The sequence below is a fragment of the Trichechus manatus genome, unplaced genomic scaffold, assembly GCF_000243295.1.
Source record: "Trichechus manatus latirostris isolate Lorelei unplaced genomic scaffold, TriManLat1.0 scaffold00057, whole genome shotgun sequence".
Classification (NCBI taxonomy): Eukaryota; Metazoa; Chordata; class Mammalia; order Sirenia; family Trichechidae; genus Trichechus; species Trichechus manatus.
Window position 1 is genome coordinate 4,425,091 of NW_004443993.1, and position 19,172 is coordinate 4,444,262.

General features: G+C 41.7%; 1 protein-coding gene across 1 annotated transcript in view; it reads left to right on the plus strand.

Moving 5' to 3' along the window:
• The window catches only part of LOC101357806 (adhesion G protein-coupled receptor E2-like), a 79,618-nt gene extending 63,278 nt beyond the window's left edge, over positions 1-16,340 (plus strand). The window contains 8 exon segments of the mRNA XM_023733073.1: positions 1,141-1,177; positions 1,721-1,956; positions 3,330-3,346; positions 3,349-3,395; positions 5,376-5,467; positions 8,034-8,214; positions 13,257-13,352; positions 15,665-16,340. Coding sequence (XP_023588841.1) covers positions 1,141-1,177; positions 1,721-1,956; positions 3,330-3,346; positions 3,349-3,395; positions 5,376-5,467; positions 8,034-8,214; positions 13,257-13,352; positions 15,665-15,715 — 757 coding nt within the window. The 3' untranslated portion in view covers positions 15,716-16,340.
• Positions 16,341-19,172: the final 2,832 nt, after the last annotated feature.

The window sequence follows — 19,172 nt, forward strand, 5'->3', positions numbered from 1 at the left end:
AGAACTGCTCCACAGGGTTTTCAAGGCTGTGACCTTTCAGAAACAGATTACCAGGCCTTTCTTCCAAGGTGCCTCTGGGTGGGTTCGAACCTTCAACATTTCAGTTAGTAGTCTAGTGCTTAACTGATTGCATGAGCCAGGGAATCCTGCAACACTAGGTAACCATTAATCTACTCTCTCTGTCTATGGATTTGCCGATTCTGGACATTTCATATAAATGGAACCTTACAGTATGTGGTCTTTTGTGTTTGGCTTCTTTCACTGAGCAAAATGTTTTTAAGGTTCATCCACATTGTAGGGTATTTTGGTACTTCATTTTCTTATATTGAATAATATGATAGTGAATTGAATAATATGATAATGATCAATATTCCATTGTATGGATATGCCATATTTTATTTATACATTCATCTGTTGATGGGTAGTTGGGTTATTTCCACTTTTCGGCTATTGTGAATAGTGCTGCTGTGAACATTCATGTACAAGTTTTTGCGTGGATCTATGTTTTCAATTCTCTTGGGTCTATTCGTAGGAGTGGAATTGCTAGGTCACATGGTAATTCTATGTTTAATTATTTGAGGAACTGCCAGACTATTTTCCAAAGCAGCTGCATAGTTTTTCTTTCTCAATAGCAGTGAATGAAGGTTCCAGTTTCTCCACATTCTCACCAACCCTTGTTACAATCTGACTTTTTAATAACAGCCATCCTACTGCATGTGAAGTGGTATCTCATCATGGTTTCAATTTGCATTTCCCTGATGGCTACAGATATTTAGCATCTTTTCATGTTGGCTATTTGTATGTTTTCTTTGGAGAACTATCTATTAAGATACTTTGCCTATTTTTAGTCCGATTATTTGTCTTCTTATTGAGTTGTAATAATTTTTTAGATATTCTAGATCGATGTTAGAGATAATGATATATAAAAATTTTCTCCCATTATGTGGGTTGGGAGGGAACCCTGGTGGTGAAATGGCTAAGCACTTGACCACTAATCGAAAGGTTGATGATTTGAACCCACCAGCGGCTCTGCTGGAGAAAAGACCTGGCGACCTGCTCCCATAAAGATTCCAGCCTAGGAAACCTCAATGGCAAGGAGTTTGGTTTTTTTTGTTTCATTTTGTTTTTAATTTCCTACAGAATCGTTGGCTGTTCTCTTTATATCTCTGTTTCTTTTGTAAGTAACTCACTTTGTTTTGTGTAAGAAAAAGTTCCCAACCCATTTGTTGTTGTTGTGTGCCTTCTAGTTGATTCCGACTCATAGTGACCCTATATGACAGAGTAGAACTGCCCCATAGGGTTTCCAAGGCTGTAAATCTTTACAGAAGGAGACTGCTGCATCTTTCTCCCGCAGAGTGGCTGGTGTTTTCGAACCACTGACCTTTTGGTTAGTAGCCAAGCACTTAACCACTGCACCACCAGGTTACCAAACAAGTGGCTATTCTAACGTGCAACCCCAGGGGTGCCATTGCAGAAACTATGCCCCATCTGAAGTGGGCAGCTCTGCTTCTCTATTTTTCCATGTAGGAAGGTGGAGTGGAGTTCCTGGGTGGTGCAAATGATTAGCGTGCTCAGCTGCTGACTGAAAGGCTGGAGAGTCAAGTCCGCCCAAAGGTGCCTAGGAAGAAAGGCCTGGCAATCTACTTCCAAAAAAACTAATCCTTTTTTGTTGCTCTCTTTGTGCCTATCAGACACTCAAATACCTCTCCTCCCCCTCCAGATGCTGTGCTCCATCATCGCTGGGGTGCTGCACTACCTCTACCTGGCCTCCTTCACCTGGATGCTCCTGGAAGGCCTGCACTTCTTCCTCACTGTCAGAAACCTCAAGGTGGCCAACTACACCAGAGCAGGCAGATTCAAGAAGAGGTTCATGTACCCTTTTGGCTACGGGATCCCAGCTGTGATTGTAGCTGTGTCTGCAGGGCTCAACCCCCAGGGATACGGCACACCTGTGCAGTGAGTGTAGTGATGCAGAATATGTACACACTTGTCTCCAGGTGATACCAAGGGGAGGAAGGATAAATCAGATTGATACTGACAAGGCTGATGACAAAAATGCTGACCATATAGTGTGTCAGCCATATATGAAATGCTTCATATACATCATTTCTCTTTATCCTCAAATCAAACCTAAGAGAATTCTATAGAAGAATCATGATCAAAAGGGGGGAAATGTGGAACAGAACTCAAATTCTTACAGAATCCAGACTTTCTGGAGCAATTGAGACCGGCTGATCCCCCCAAAACTGTTGCCCTGAGGAAATCTTTAAACCTTGTACTGAAACTATCCCCTGAAATCATCTTTAAACCAAACAGTAGCTTAATTAGAAAAGAACGTCAACCTTGAGCATTGTGTTCCTTTAAAGAATTATCTATATGTGATCAAATTGACAACAGCAACTCGAAAGGTTAGATGAGAAGCTTAGGGGGCAGTGAATTTGTGTTAATGGTGGTGAAATAGTTTGGAAAACTATATTGAGAAAAGTGGCACAACTTGAAGAATGTAATCAATGTCCCCAAATCGTACATGTAGAAATTTTTGAATTGGTGTATGTTTTGCTGTGTATATTTTCATACACACACACACAAACCCTAAGAGGGAAGTACCCTTATTACCTCCATTCATCAGCTAAAGAAACATGATCAGAGAAGGGTGACCAGCTTGTCCAAGGTTACACAGATAATAAACTTGAAAGAACATGGATTCCGGAATGAAACAGCCTAGGTTCAAATTCAAGGCCCCCCACTTATTAGCTAGGTGATCCTGAGGAGATTAATCTCTTTCTTAATTTTTCTCATCTGTAAAATGGGGGTGTTTTGGATTAAATTGTGTCCCCCCAAAACAAGTGTTGTAAATCCTAACCCCTAGATCTGTGAATGTAGTCCCATTTGGGAAAAGGACTTTCTTTGTTATATTAATAAGACCATCTCAGTGTAGGGTATGTCTTAAGCCAATCACTTTTGAGATATAAAAAGAGCAGATTAGGCACAGAAGCAAGGAAGCACAAATGGAGAAAGATCTCCAAGGAGCCAAGGAAAAGAAGCTGAAAGAGACAACGACCTTCCATGAGAGCAGAGAGAGAGCCTTCCGCTAGAACCAGTGCTGTGAATTCAGCCTTCTAGCTTCCTAAACTGTGAGAAAATTCATTTCTGTTCATTAAAGCCACCCCCTTGTGGTATTTCCATTACAGCAGCACTAGATAACTAAGACGTCACAGCATTTAGACTAGTAGCTGACACAAGTAAATGTTATATAAATGTTATATTATATATCACTTATTTTCAAATACCACTTTAATAAGTGCTACTACTATTATTTTCTTTTCCAGTTGCTGAATTAACCTACAAAAGGATTTCTGTGGAGTTTCATAGGACCCATATCTGTATTCATCTTGGTAGGTTTGTAGTATCTGTGTTTTCTACATAATTTGAAGATCAATATGGGTACTAAAATGATTTCTTTCTACTTTAAGATGGCAGATGTGTGAGCATATTTTATGCTGATAGAAATAGAGGACGATCTCTACGTGTCCCTAGTACCTGGCACATCATAGGTGCTGTTATGGATTGAACTGTGTCTCTCCCAAAATATGTGTTGCAATCTTAACCTCTAAACCTGTGGAAGTGATCCCATCTGGGAATAGGGTTTTCTTTGTTATGTTCATGAGGCCGTATCAGTGTAAAATCAAAAAAACCAAACTTGTTGCCGTCGAGTCAATCCCAACTCATAACAACCCTATAGGACAGAGTAGAACTGCCCCATAGGGTTTCCAAGGAGCCACTAGTAGATTCTAACAACCGACCTTTTGGTTAGCAGCCGAGCACTTAACCACTGCGCCACCAGGGTGTGTCTTAAACCTAATCACTTTTGAGATATAAAAAGAGCAGATTAGACACAAACAAGCAAGCACAAAGCGGGGAAGACAAAAACACAAATGGGGGAAAGATAGATGCCACCTGGAGATCACCAAGGAACCAAGGAATGCCAGGACTAGAGAAGCTGAGACACGGGCCTTCCCCCAGAGCCGACAGAGAGAGCCTTCCCCTAGAACTGTCGCCCTGAATTCAGATTTCTAGCCTCCTAAACTGTGAGAACTGGTGGCGCAGTGGTCAAAATGATCGACTGCTACCCGAAAGGTCGGCAGTTCAAAACTACCAGCCACTCTCCAGGAGAAAGATGTGGCAGTCTGCCTCTGTAGAGATTTATAGCCTTGGAAACCCTATGGTGTCACTCTGAATCGGAATCCACTCCATGGCAGTGGGTTAAACTGTGAGAAAATAAATTTCTCTTCTTTAAAGCCACCTACTTGTGGTGGCACAATGGTTAAGTGCTTGGCTGCTAATCTAAAGTTTGGTGGTTCGAATTCACTAGTGGTACTGCAGGGGAAAAGACCTGATGATCTGCTCCTGTAAAGATTACAGCCTGGGAAACCCTATGGGCAGTTCTACTCTGTCCTATAGGGTCACTATGAGTCAGTCAACTCAACAGCACACAGCACCAACAGCAACAATCTTATGACTAAGGAATCCTGGTGGTACAATGGTTAAGCACTCGGCTGCTAACCAAAAGGTCAGCAGTTCGAACGTACCCAGAAGCACTGTAGGAGAAAAGACCTGGTGATCTGCTACCGTAAAGATTACAGCCTAGAAAACGCTATGGGGCAGTTCAACTTTGTTACATGGGGTCACCATAAGTCAAAAGTCGACTTGAAGGCATTCAACAACAACAATGTTATGACTCTGTCATTTCAACATGTAGACCTCTTGGTTGCTTTTGAAGAGGAAGCAAGCTGGAACGCTGTATAGACTTGAGGTACACATCACTGACCCCAAAATAGCACTGGTTAGAACTCAGCTACATGTCCCAGATTATCTGCAAGAGAGGCTGGAAAATGTCTGCCTATATGCCCATGTGCCGGGGAAGAGGTGGCGATGGTGAGATCGCATTGCATTGTCCCTTTCCCACCTGATCATTCACCCACAGTTCTTTTGTAGACCTACAGGAGCCCTCAGTGGCATTTTAAAAATATCTACAGTCTGGGGTGGGGCAGATGCTTAACATGCTCACCTGTTAATTGAAAGGTTGAAGGTTCAAGTTCACCCAGAGGTACCTCAGAAGAAAGGCCTGGCTATCCATTTCTGAAAAATCAGCCATTGAAAACCTTATGGAGCACAATTCTACTGACACACATGGGGTCACCATGAGTTGGCATCAACTCAATGGCAACTGTTTTTTTTTTTTTCAATCTGCCGCAAACAAGTCTCAACATATTCTAGCCATAGAGCCCATGCATTTTTTGATGATTTTCTATCATTCTCTATTTTAACTGTCCATATTGGCCTACAGGTGTCTATATTTTGTTTTCTTCCCTCAGATAAACCTAACCTTTTGTTTGATAACCCTATGGATTTTGAGAGTCAGAGTTTCTTCCCTCAATAAAGGAGTGTCCAAGATTCAAACCACAAGGTAAGAAGGTCTTGAGTAGTTACAAGGGTTTAGCATAAATTGTATTTCTATAGGATAAGTTTTCCCACACAGGTGATGCATTATGGATCTTCCAGATATCCAAGAAACCGAGTGTGTATATGGGGAGGGAGGGATGGAGAGGTGGAGGTAGAAAGGGGGAAGGAAGTGTTACTTAGAATACTTAAGAATAACTGAATGTTTTGATCAAAAATTCTATAGAAGAATCCTGATTGAAAAGGGGGACAATGTGGAACAGAATTTCAAATTTTCATGGAATCCAGACTTTCTGGAGCCATTGAGGCTAGATGAACCCCTGAAACTGTTCCCCTGAGATAATCTTTAAACCTTAAACTGAAAATATTCCCTCAAGTCTTCTTTAAAACCAAATAATAGCTAAATTAGTAAAAAATGTCTGCCTTGAGCACTGTGCTCTTTTAAAGACTATATGGGATAAAATTGACAATGGCAATTCAAAAGGTTAGATAGGTTAGATTTATGTTAATGGGGGAGGAAAAACTCAGAAATGGACGGTGAGAATGGCTGCACAACTTGAAGAATGCCATCAGTGTCACTGAATTGTACAGGTAGAAATTATTGAAATGGTTATGTTTTGCTGTGTATATTCTCAACAACAACAAAAAGTAAAATAAATTTTTTTTTAAAAGTCAGTGCCTACTATACCAGGCACTGTATTAGAGATGTATGAAGTACATATACTTATCCCATTTTTTAAATATGGGCATAACAAATTGTTCCAGGTGACAACAACCTACATATTAGGGAATGATGTCAGCTTTATGTAAGGATTCTTCCTTTTTCCTTTGGGTTCCTTTAAATCAGGATTGGCAAACTATAGCCTGTGAACCAAATCTGGCCCACCTTCTGTTTCTGTACAGCCCACAAGCTAAAAATAGTTTCTATCCTTTTAAAAAATAATGATTTTATTTGATACTGGACATATTTCTTGGTGTTTTTACCATCAATACTCGTATTGTTACTATTCTTAATACTTTTACTTTCAACCAGAGAAAGTTGTTGTTGTTAGATGCTGTCAAGTCAATTCCGACGCATAGGGACCCCATGTGCAGAATAGAACTGTCCCATAGGGTTTTCTAGGCTGTAATCTTTACAGGAGCAGATGGCCAGGTCTTTCTCCCATGGAGCCACTGGGGGGTTTGAACAGCCAACCTTTCAATTAGCAGCCAAGTGCTTAACTGTTGCGCCACCAGGGCTGTAGTTTCTATACTTTTTAATGGTTAAAAAAAAACAAAAGAAGAATATTTTATGACACATGAAAGTTTTATGAAATTCAAATTTCAGTGTCCATAATAAAGTGTCATTGGAGCACAGATACATTCATTCATTTACATATCATCTATGGCTGCTTCCATACTACAATGGCCGAGCTAAGTCGCTGTAACAGAGACTATGGCCTGAAAACCCAAAAATATTCACTACCTGGCCCTTTACAAGGAGTCCCTGGGTGGCGCAAACAGTTAAGTGCTCAGCTACTAACTGAAAGATTGGCTGTTTGAACCCACCCAGAGGCGCCTCAAAAGAAAGGCTTGGCAATCTGCTTCTGAAAGGTCACAGCCTTGAAAGTCTTATGGAGCAGTTCTACTCTGCTCTGGTTTGGTTTTTAGTTTTGGCCCTTTCCATTAAAAAATGACTAACCCCAGCTTTAAAGAACAAGGTATGCATTAATGGACCTATTTAAGTATAAGTTTACATGCAACCATGCAAAGAGTTAAATGCAGAGAGTTGACTAGTAAGTTAGAAACTACTATCAAATGAGCAATTTAAATTAAAATTATGTGTATTTTGAAATGTTAAAAGTAACGAGATGCCACTCCATTTGTAAAGACTCATATTCAAGGGACATTTCTAGAAAATAAACACCAAACCAAGAACCAAACTCATTGCAGCCATCAGGTCGATTCCGACTCTTGACGACTCTATGGGTTACAGACTGCAACTGTTTCACAGGGTTTTCTTGGCTGTCATATTTAAGGGGAATCCCTGGGTGGTGCAGATGGTTAAGCCCTTGACTACCAGCCCAAAAGTTGGTGGTTCAAACCCACTCAGAGGCGTTTCAGAAGAAAGCTCTGGCGATCTGCTTCCAAAAGGTCACAGCCTCACAAATGCTATGGAGCACAGCTCTCCTCTACACAAATGAGGTCACCATGAGTCAGAATTGGCTCTGTGGCAACTGACAACAACAAATCTTCAAGGAAGCAGATCACCAGGACTTTCTTCCATGGTGCCACTGGGTGGGTCCAAACCACCAACCTTTAGGTTAGTAGTTGAGGGCAAACCATTTGCACCACCCAGGAACCTAGAATAAGCACACAATGATAGCCACTGTTTCCTTATATCAACTATATCTTCACTATTGATTCTTGCTCAAATATTTCATTTATTACCATAGTTTCCCCAAGTCTACCTGGCTTGAGAAAATTTGGCCAATAATTGCAAAGGAAGGTAAATGAATTCCTGCAGGAAGGACAAAATAATGTTCTGGAAAGAAGATGTTGAGGTTAGTGACTCTCTGTGTTGGTTTTACCAGGATGCTGACGTTTAAAGCTATGGCTCAGCTCTTGCTCTTGGGCTGCTCCTGGTGTCTGGGCTTCTTCCTTGTTGAGTCAGTAAAGGAACCATTCAGATCGGTCACCGCCTATGCGTTCACCATCATTAATGTCCTGCAGGGAGTCTACATCTACATCATCCACTGTCTCCTCAATCGGCAGGTAACGTATACCTTGTGTCTGCTTCCCAGCTGTCACATGTGCGGTCCGCCCCCATCATTTGCACAGACTAATCCTCTCCTCAAGGGAGGCAGTGGTGGCTCAGTGGTAGGATTCTCGCCTTCCATGCAGGAGACCCGGCTGTAATTCCCAGCTGACCCACCTCATGTGCAGCCACCACCCATCTGTCCGTGGAGGCTGGTGTGTTGCTATGATGCTAAACAGGTTTTAGCAGAGCTTCCAGACTAAGACAAACTAGGAAGAAAGGCCTGGTGATCGACTTCTGAAAATCAGCCAATGAAAACCCTATGGAGCATAACAGTCTGATGCCATTGTACATGGGGCCGCCATGAGTCAGCAGTTGACTTGACAGCAGACTAACAACATAGGTGATATATGTTTTATCACTGTATTTTAATTTACATTTACATTATTATGAATGAGGTTATCTTTTCACATATTTAAAGGTCATTTATAATTTCCTTTCTGTGAACTAACCATTACCCCTTTTCCTTCATTTTTCTATTAGCCTTCGGTCTTTTACCCTCTTGATTTCTAGCAACTCTTTACATATTAGGGACATGAGCTCTTTATCTTTGTTATGTCACCATAATCTTTTTCCAGCTAGTTCTTTTCCTTTGGATTTTGCTTGTATGCTTTCTAGCCATGCAGACTTAGACTTTTTTTTCCCCCCCATTAAGTACTTAAGCTCCTAGGCTTGATATTGTATTTTATGCCATATTATTTCCAACCTAAGTCAACTGCATTATGATCTTATCTTTTGTTCAATGCACAAACTTCCTTCTCCAACCTTTTTTGCCCAGGGAGACTGTGTGCTCCTCTGTCTCTATTATTGACTTCTTTTGCATGTGGTTTTTCTCATTATTAAAAAGGTCTCTGGGTGGCACAAACAGTTTGCACTGGACAGCTAACCTAAAGGTAGGCAGTCCAAACCTACCCAGCAGCACTGCAGAAGACAGGCCTGGCAACCTGCTTTCATAAAGATTACAGCCAAGAAAACCCTATGGGGCACAGTTCTACTCTGTAACATGTGGGGTCATCATGAGTCAAAATCAACTCAATGGCAATGAATTTGGTTTTGATCTTCTCATTATTATGCCATTGATAGGAGTAGCAGGCTCATGACCAAGGCTCCTATGACAATGCTTTCTTGCAATTTGACCTTAGCAGGCTCCTCCAGTTGGTCAACCTTCAACTGTGTTCCTGGCTTGTCTCCAGTAGGTGCAGAAATGGAAGCCTGCTAACAACTACTTTCTTCTTTCTCCTGTTTTTCCAAATATTTTCATTGTCATTGTTATTAGGTGCCATCGAGTTGGTTCTGACTCATAGCGACCCTATGTACGATAGAATGAAACACTGCCCAGTCCTGTGCCATCCTCACAGTCGCTGTTATGCTTGAGCCCATTGTTGCAAGTCACTGTGTTAATCCATCTTGTTGAGGGTCTTCCTCTTTTGTGCTGATCCTCTACTTTACCAAGCATGATGTCCTTCTCCAGGGACTGTTTTGGTAGACAGGACTTATCATCTTAAACTCACTAAGATACAACATTCTATTTCTACTAATGGACTGTAGATAACTTATAACTACAGATCACATCTTTACCAACCTAACAAAACCAACAAACAAACCAGTTGCCTTTGAGTTGATTCCAAGTCATGGCGGTTCCATGTGTGTCAGAGTAGAACTGCGCTCCACAGGGTTTTCAGTGGTTGATTTTTTGGAAGTAGATCTCCAGGACTTTCTTTCAAGGCACCTCTGGGTGTACTTGAATCTCCAAACTTTCAGTTAGCAGCCAAGCATGTTAACCATTTGCACCACCCAGGGACTCCTAATCTAATAAATACATTACATATACTTGTGTAATATAACATAGTATGTTTCCCTCCTCTAACACAACATATCTCTCTGCTGAATAATATTATACTACCCAACATGAAGAAGACCTGGAACAGACAACAGATACCGTTCCATGTGGCATTTTTATTTACTTAGTTCAACAGCCATTTAGAAAGGGCTGCTAAGTTAGCCAGGTCCATGGGTGGTGCAGTTTGCACTTGGCTGCTAACTGAAAGGTTGGCGGTTCGAACCAACCCAGTGGCTCCATGGAAGAAAGTCCTGGCAATCTGCTTCCATAATAATTATAGCCAAGAAAACCCTCTGGAGCACAGTACTACTCTGTAACACAGGGGGTTGCCATGAGTCAGAGTGAGTCAACTCAATGGCAACAGGTTTGGTTTGGTTTACTAAATTAGTGGAGTCACGTTGGAAGGTTAGCTCAAAGAAAACTGGCAGTAATTAGCATGCTTACATTAGTTTATCTTGACATATTTTTTAACCCTGTACAAATGAACTTGTTAGTAATTCACTATGTTGTTGTGTGCCATGGAGTCAATTCCAACTAACAGCAACCCCATGTGACAGAGTAGAACTGCCGTCATAGGGTTTCCTAGGCTGTAATCTTTACAGGAGGAGATCACCAGGTCCTTCTCCCACAGAGCACTGGGTGGGTTCAAACCACTGACCTTTCGGTTAGCAGCAGAGCACTTAACCCTTGCACCACCAATGCTCCTAGTTCATCATACCTAGTATCAAAAAAAGACTCTATGTGCACTCTTCGGCATATACATATTTTTAATGTCAAGGGCTTAAGTTCATGGTATATCAGTAACACCCACATTTGTACCTCTCTGCACTTCTCACCTGTTCTTTCTATTCAAAGTCCTCATTTGCATTTTTGGTCACCATCCTTTATGAGGAAGATGCAGTAGGTCTTCCTTAAATAAGGCTCATTTTCCTGAAGCTATTATTTTTATGCAAGATAAAGAAAGTAGTATCAGTTGCTGCTGAAACAACTCTGACCCATGCTGACCCCATGTGTGACAGAGCAGAACTGTGCTCATAGGGTTTTCAATGGCTGAGTTTTTGGAAGTAGAGCGGCAGGTCTTTCTTCCAAGGGGCCTCTAGGTGGATGGATACATTAAATGCCTTTTGAGTGTTGGGTTCATTCATGACGGTGACTATGCCACGGGACCAGGCACTGCTTTTCTCTGTTGTACAGAAAGTCACCAGGGGTTGGAGCCAACACAACAGCAACTAACCGCTACAGCAAGCGTTGGGTTCTGTGAAGATACAGAGCTGAACATGATAGAACCCTGGTCTATCTTTGTGAGCCTAGTTGGAAAGATAAGTATTTGATTGCCATTGGGCTCTGAAGGAAAATGCCGGTACAGTGACGGAATGGAGGGAATGTCCTAATCTAGATCTAGCAGCTAAGGGAAAAACCTTCTCATGGTGGGAGAATTGGAGCACATACCTGAAGAAGGAACAGGAGTTGGTTAGACAATCGGGACTTAGGAGAAGGCAGGGGAGGGGTGAGGGATTGAAAGAAGGGTATCACAAGCAGAGATGAGGAAGAAATGGAATTTGTCAAGGATTTCGTTCTACTTGGATCAACAATCAACATCCATGAAAGCAGCAATCAAGAAATCAAATGATGTATTGCACTGGGCAAATCTGCAAACAACCTCGTTAGTGTTAAAAAGCAAAGATGTCAGTTGGATGAATAAGGTGGGTCTGACCCAAGCCATGGTCTTTTCAATCATCTCATATGCATGCAAAATTTGGACAGTGAATAAGGAAGCCCCAAGAATTGATGCATTTGAACTGTTGTGTTGGCGAAGAACATTGAATATACTGTGGACTGCAAGAAGAATGAACAAGTCAATCTTAGAAGAAATACAACCAGGATGCTCCTTAGAAGCAAGGATGGCAAGACTTTTTAGCTTGCTTACTTTGGATGTGTCATCAGGAAAGACCAATCACTAAAAGAAGACATTATGTTTGGTGAAGTGGAGGGGCAGCGAAAGTGAGAGAAACTCTCCAGGAGATAGACTAACACAATGGCTGAAACAACGGACTCAAGCATACCAACGATCATGAAGATGACACAGGACTGGGCAACATCTCTTTCTGTTATAGGTAAGGTTGCCATGAGCCACAGGTAACTTGACGACAACAACAACAAGCTAGGTGACGTCCTGAACAAAGGCCCTGGGGTAGGACTAAGCTTGGCAGGTGCACTGAGGAAGACAGTTGCTAGAACCTAATGAGGAGAGAGAAGATGTTAGAAGAGGTAGCCACGGTGAGACTGTACAGATTATGTAGATCACTCTAAGGACTTTGAACTTGATTCTAAGAGCCAGAGAAGTTGTTGTGAAAGATTCACAGCAGGGGAAGTAGACGTTGTCCCTTAGAATTGTCTCATTTACTGCATTTGGATTTTCATAGAATTCGGGCTGATATAGAGTATGCCTGGATATTAAATCTCTCTTGGAGGAAACTTTTGGCTCTTAGTTAAACATTTTTTAAAATAAGGAGTCCCTGGGTTGTGCAAACTGTTAACATGCTAACCAAAAGTTTGGGGGTTCCTGTCCACCCAGAGACACCTCAGAAGAAAGGTCTGGTGATCGACTTTCAACAATTCAGCCTTTGAAAAGCCTATGGAGCGCAGTGCTACTCTGAGACACCTGGGATCCCCATGAGTTAGAAGTGACTCATAGCAACTGGTTTGGTTTTGGTAAATGGGGCTCAGGGGCAGTGGTGGTTCAGAGGTAGAATTCTCGCCTTGCATCCGAGAGATCCGGGTTCAGTTCCCAGCCAGTGCACTTCATGCGCACCCACCACTCATCTCTCACAGGAGGCTTGTGTGTTGCTACAATGCTGAACAGGTTTCAGCAGAGCTTCCAGACTGAGGACTAGGAAGAAAGGCCTGGTGATCTACTTCCAAAAAGCAGCCAATGAAAACTCTATGGATCACAACCATCTGATCTACACCTGATCATGTGGATGGCACAGGACCAGGCAGCATTTCTTTCCATTGTGCATGAGGTCACCGTGAGTCAGGGCCAACTCAATGGCAGCTAACAAAATGAACAGGACTCAGAGGACAGTGATTAAAAAATCAGGTCTTATTTTCCATTTAAGTGTTTTTCCTAAGCAAGTATAATCATTTAAATTTTTTCAGGTGCGAGAGGAGTACAAAAAGTGGCTTACAAGGATGAGTAAAAGGAGTGAATCTGAGAGCTATATGCTAGCCAATTCTACCACCCACACCCATGTGGTAAGATGATTCCCTCTCCCAATACCTGCCGTTTCCCAGACTGCTCACATCTGTCTCCAGCTGGTTCTTCTGCTCATTGGTGTTGTTGTTGTTAGTTGCCATTGAGTTGATTCCGACTCATGGTGACCCCATGTGTACAGAGTAGACTGTGCTCCATGAGATTTTCAATGGCTGTGACCTTTCAGAAGCAAATTGCCAGGACTTTCTTCTGAAGCTCCTTTGGGTAGGTATGAACTGCCAACCTTTTGGTTAGTAGTCCAGTGCTTAATCATTTGCACCACCCAGGGACTCCTCTACTGCCCCAGTAGTGATGGAATAACATTGTAGTTCTTGGCATAGAAACCAGTCAGCATTTATGTCAGCTTAGTCACTCCTTGACTGTAAGCACAGCCAGGGCAGGGTGATGGGATACTTCTCCTTGCACTATCTGCACAAGGAATGATTGCTCTCCTTTGAAATTATTCATTTCTATCTGAGTCCACAGAGCCCTAGTGGCGCAGTGGTTAAGAGATTGGCTGCTAACCAAAAGGTCGGCCGTTCGAATCCACCAGCCGCTCCTTGGAAATCCTATGGACAGTTCTGCTCTGTCTTACAGACTCGCTATGAGTCAGAATCAATTCGACGGCAGTGGGTTTGGTTTTCGGTTTATCTGAGTCCAAAGGAGCCCTGGTGGCACAACACTTAAGCGTTCGCTGCTAACCGAAAGGTCAGCGGTTAGAACTCAACGTCGGCTCTGCATGAGAAAAGACCTGGTGATCTCCTCCTGTAAAGATTACAGCCTAGGAAACCCTATGGGGCAGTTCAACTCTGTCACATGGGCTCACTATGAGTTGGAATCAACTCGATGGCGCCTAACAACAATAATAACATCTGTTATTGATCCAGGGAGTCCCTGAGTGGTGCAAATGGCCACTGCACTCAGAAAGGTTGTTCCAACAGAAAGGCTGGAAGTTTGTCTGCCTAGAGGTGCCTTGGAAGAAAGGCCTGGTGATCTAGTTCTGAAAAATCAGCCACCAAAAACACTTCGGAGCACAATTCTGATACACACACATGGGGTCACCATGAATCCGAATCAACTCAAGGGCAATTGGTTTTTGTCTGAGTCCAAACCCTGGAGTTACAGAAACATGAATGAAATTCTCTCTTAGTTAAGTGGTATTGGTCCGTGGCCCCTCAAGGTTGCCAAACAGGGTTCTTTACTGTAGGTTTGCTGTAAGCCTTAAATAGGCTTGTGCTTTGTGAGTCTCCAAGAGAGACCATGGGACTCAGTACTTTCCACACATAATTGTCATGGATCCTTTTTTCTTGTAAGAAATCTTTATGCTTTGTGAAACACTGGTGGCCTAAGAGGCGTTCGTGGTTCAGTGGTAGAATTCTTGCCTTCTATGTGGGAGACCTGGGTTCAATCCCCAGCCAATGAACCTCATGCACAGTCACCACATGTCTGTAGAGGAGGCCTGTGTGTTGCTAGGATGCTAACTATCACAACTAGGAAGAAAGGTCTGGCGATCTGCTTCTGAAATTCAGCCAATGAAAACTCTATGGATCACAATGGTCTGATCCATAACCAATTATGGGGATGGCTCAGGACCCAGCAGTGTTTTGTTCTGTTGTGCATGGAGTCTCTGTGAGTCAGGGGCCAACTCGATGGCAGGTGACAACAACAGGCAGCTGAAAGAACATAACTTAGGAATTGTTGGTATGGACAAAGCAGTACAAGAAGATAAAGATAAACTAAAAAAACAAAAAACTAGCTGCCATCCAGTGATTCCAACTCATGGTGACCCCATGTGCATATGTTACAGAGTAGAACTCTTCCACAGGGTTCTTGGCTGTAATCTTCCTGGGAGCAGACTGCCAGGCCTTTCTTCTGTGGTATTGCTGGGTGGGTTTGAACTGCCAAACTTTAGGTTAGTAGTCTAGTGACAACTGTTTGCGCCACCTAAAGATAAGGCATATGAACTGCCGCCTCCCTTTATTTGATGATTATGATAAAGAGATAATGAATGAAGGGATATATAAGATGGGTTTCACTGAGATTTAAGAGTAGAAGACTTGGGGAAACATTGGGATCAGGCCCTTCATCTCTGAGACAGGGGGACCAGACTTCAGCATCCTTAAGCTTATTTTCAGATCTTTGATTTCGTGAACTACAAAGAGTAAACTTAAATACATTAAACCTAGAAGGAGAAACACTTAAACTCTACCTGGGGTCCATTCCTTATGAATCTCAGCCTTTTGCTATAATTTCAGAAATAACCTTAATTAATTTCAATTCTCTTTATTTGCCTCCCACAAACTCACATATGGAGATGGAAAAATCATCCAATTTGTTTGGAAAAAGAAGAAACAGTTCAGTCTGAAAATTACGAGCTGCTCCACATTGTCAGCTGACTTCATCTTCTGGTTTTGAAAAGGGAAAAGAATCAGCCATATTACACAAACACGAGTAACAACTGTTTGTCTGTACTATAGAATTAATAGCAGAAAGTGTGCTTTGGGTGAATTATATATTTTGTACAATGTTACACTTACAGCCTTCTTTTTTTAACTGAAGTATTTCACACACAAACACACAGCTCTTCAAGTGCAGTTTGATGATTTTTGCAAAGGTATATATACCTGTGTAACTGTCAACTGTATCAATCAAATCAATATATCAAATCACGATTTCCATCAGTCCTAAACATACCCTCATACTCTTTTCCAGGAGCCCCCAAGACCCCAACTCAGAAGCAATTGTTCTCATTTCTATTACAGTAGATTAATTTTTACAGTTCTTGAAGTTCATATACATGGAATCATAGAGTATATATTCTTGGTGTTTGCCTTCTTTTGTCCAACTTTTATCTGAACTTCATCTATTTATGCATATATTAATAGATTGTTCCTTTCAATTGCTGAGTAGTATTCCACTATATCACTATACTATATCCACGACTTGTTTAACCATTCTCCTGTTGGTGAACATTTGGGTTATTTCCAGTTTGGGGCTATTATGAATAAAGTTGCTATGAACATTCTTATATAAAATTTTTGGTGGCCACATGTTTTTATTTTTCTGGGTAAATACCTAGGGGTGGAATTACTGACTCATATGGTAGGTGAAGGAGCCCTAGTGGCACAATGGTTAAGCGCTTGGCTGCTGAGAGGTTGTCAGTTTGAACCCACTAGCCACTCCCTGGGAGAAAAGACCTAGCAATCTTCGCCCATAAAGATTATAGCCTAGAAAACCCAATGGGGCAGTTGTATCTGTCCTATAGGGTCACTATGAGTTGGAATTGACACAACAGCACACAACAACAACAAAACATGGTAGATTAATCATCAACTTTAAAAGAAACTGCCAAACAGTTCTCCAAAGGGATTATAATAGTTTATACTCTCACCAGGGATACAGAGGAGTTCCAGTTCCTCCACATCCTCAACAACACTTGGAATTGTCGATCCTTTGATCTTTAGCCATTCTAGTGGAAAAGAAGAGGTATCTTACTGTGGTTTGAAACATGGTGAGCACCTTTCCATGTGTCTCTTGGCCATTTCCATGTCATCTTTTGTGACATGTTAAAGTCTTTTGTCTAATTCTCATTTGGGCTGTTTGTAAATTCAGCATACTGCTGGATACAAGCATTGAGAATATTTTCTCATAGACTGTGAACAGCATCCTATTTTATACAGTATGCTTTGCTCTGTTTTAGCTCTCATTGAAATGTGGACTTGGTCCTAACATTATAGCACAACTATTGTCTGTGTAGGAGCCCTGCTGGCACAGTGGTTAAGAGCTCAGCTGCTAACCAAAAGGTCAGCAGTTCAAATCCATCAGCTGCTCCTTGGAAACCCTATGGGGTAGTTCTACTCTGTCCTATAGGGTCACTATGAGTTGGAATCGACTGGATGGCAACAAGTTTATTGTCTCTGTGTGTGATACAAGGTAACAAATGCAGGGTACAGCATGCTATATACTTCAGTTTAAGTTCAACATGTGACACTAACATCATGGTTGAGATTTTAAAATGGAATAATATAGTTGTGGACAATTGTTAGATGCCTCCTAACATCCAAGTTCTCGTTCTTCCACTTCTTCCACCCAGATTTTCGAGTGGAGAGTTACTTTCTCCTCACTGTGTAGAAGAGATGTGGTTTGGATATGATTAATCCGACTCTTTTCCCCAGGCGGGAGCTCTTTTGGTTTAACCCAATCAGAATCTGCCTTTCCATCTATGCAGTGAATGAGCCAAGAGCAAGCATATGATCCAATGTGGGCAATGGAAGAGGAGAAAATATGGGTAAATTCCATGATTTGTGCAGAAGATATAAAGGCCACAACTTATAGAGGCCAACATATTCTTGTTTTTGCTAAAGCCAGTTTCCAAGTTTGGTTTTCTGTTGCTCATAGCCAAAGAAGCCCAAGTTATACAGTGATATTTTAATTGATAATAGTTTATAGGGACATCAATGGTTCTACCTTTATGATAAGAGTCAACAGTGAGACTGATATTATTTTATCTATTCGGTCTATCCTTTCCTTGTTTGTCTAGTCTTTTCAGCCTCACTATCTGTACACCCAGTCTACCCATTTATCCATCAACCCTGTCCCTTCATTCCTCCAACTTATATCTTTGTCCATTTCCTCCCTCCCTTCCTCCCTCTCTTCATCCATTAATCTCTCTTTGCTTCCCTCCATCTTGTCCCTTTGTCCATTCCCTCTCCCTCCGTTCAGTCACCCATTTCTTTCCATCTTTTTTACACTCACTCTCTCCATCCACCTATCCATCCATCCATCCATCCATCCATCCATCCATCCTAGCCCTTCATGTAACAAATGCTTTTCTTTGGCATATTACACTTAAAAATCCAACAAGGATGTACACATACATACCAATATAATTATAAATAGATGCAACAATCCTAAATGCAAATTTACTCCCAAATGTCTCATAAAAGAACAGCACACCATGACCAATTAGGGGTTTCCTGGTAATAAATGTCCAACCATATTAATGAAATCTAAAATGAATAGTTAAAGAACAATCACTTCAACAGAAATCAATAATATTTTAACCAAATCTTGATGAAATTCTCAGCAATCTAGAAATGGAAGAAAACGTGTTTAATTTGAGAGGAGTATGATCCAAATATGTAAGATCCCTGGTGGCACAGTGCTTAAGCACTGGGCTGCCAGCCGAAAGATCAGCAGTTCGAGCCCACCAGCTGCTCCAAGGGAGAAAGATGTGGCGGTCTGCTTCAGTAAAGATTACAGCCTTGGAAACCCTACGGGGCAGTTCTGCTCTTACAGGTCGCTATGAGTTGGAATTGACTTGATGGCAATAGGTTAGGTTATGATCCAAACATGTACTGTTGTTGTTGTTTATTGCCACTGAGTCAATTAGGTGCACTACAGCCCTCAGCCATCCAACTTTTCAACCCTGAATTTCATTTTGTATTCTTTTTTGTGGTCGTTCCTCACATTAAATCTACTGTTGAATTCTGCTATTCTTGCTTTACTGTGTTGGTACCAAAGCCAAACCAAACCCGTTGCTGTTGAGTTGATTCTGACTCATGGCGACTCCATGTGTGCAGAGTAGAACTGCTCCATAGGGTTTTCAAGGTTGTGACCTTTCAGAAGCAAATCGCCAGGCCTGTCTTCAGCACATTTGGGTGGTTCTGAACTGCCAACCTTTTGGTTAGTAGTCCAGCATTTAACCATTCATGCCACCCAAGGACTCCTAAACATGTACCACAAACACCATATTTGATGGTGAAAACACTAGCAGCTTTCCTACTAAAAATCAGAAGCAATAGATGGATGTTCACAATCAA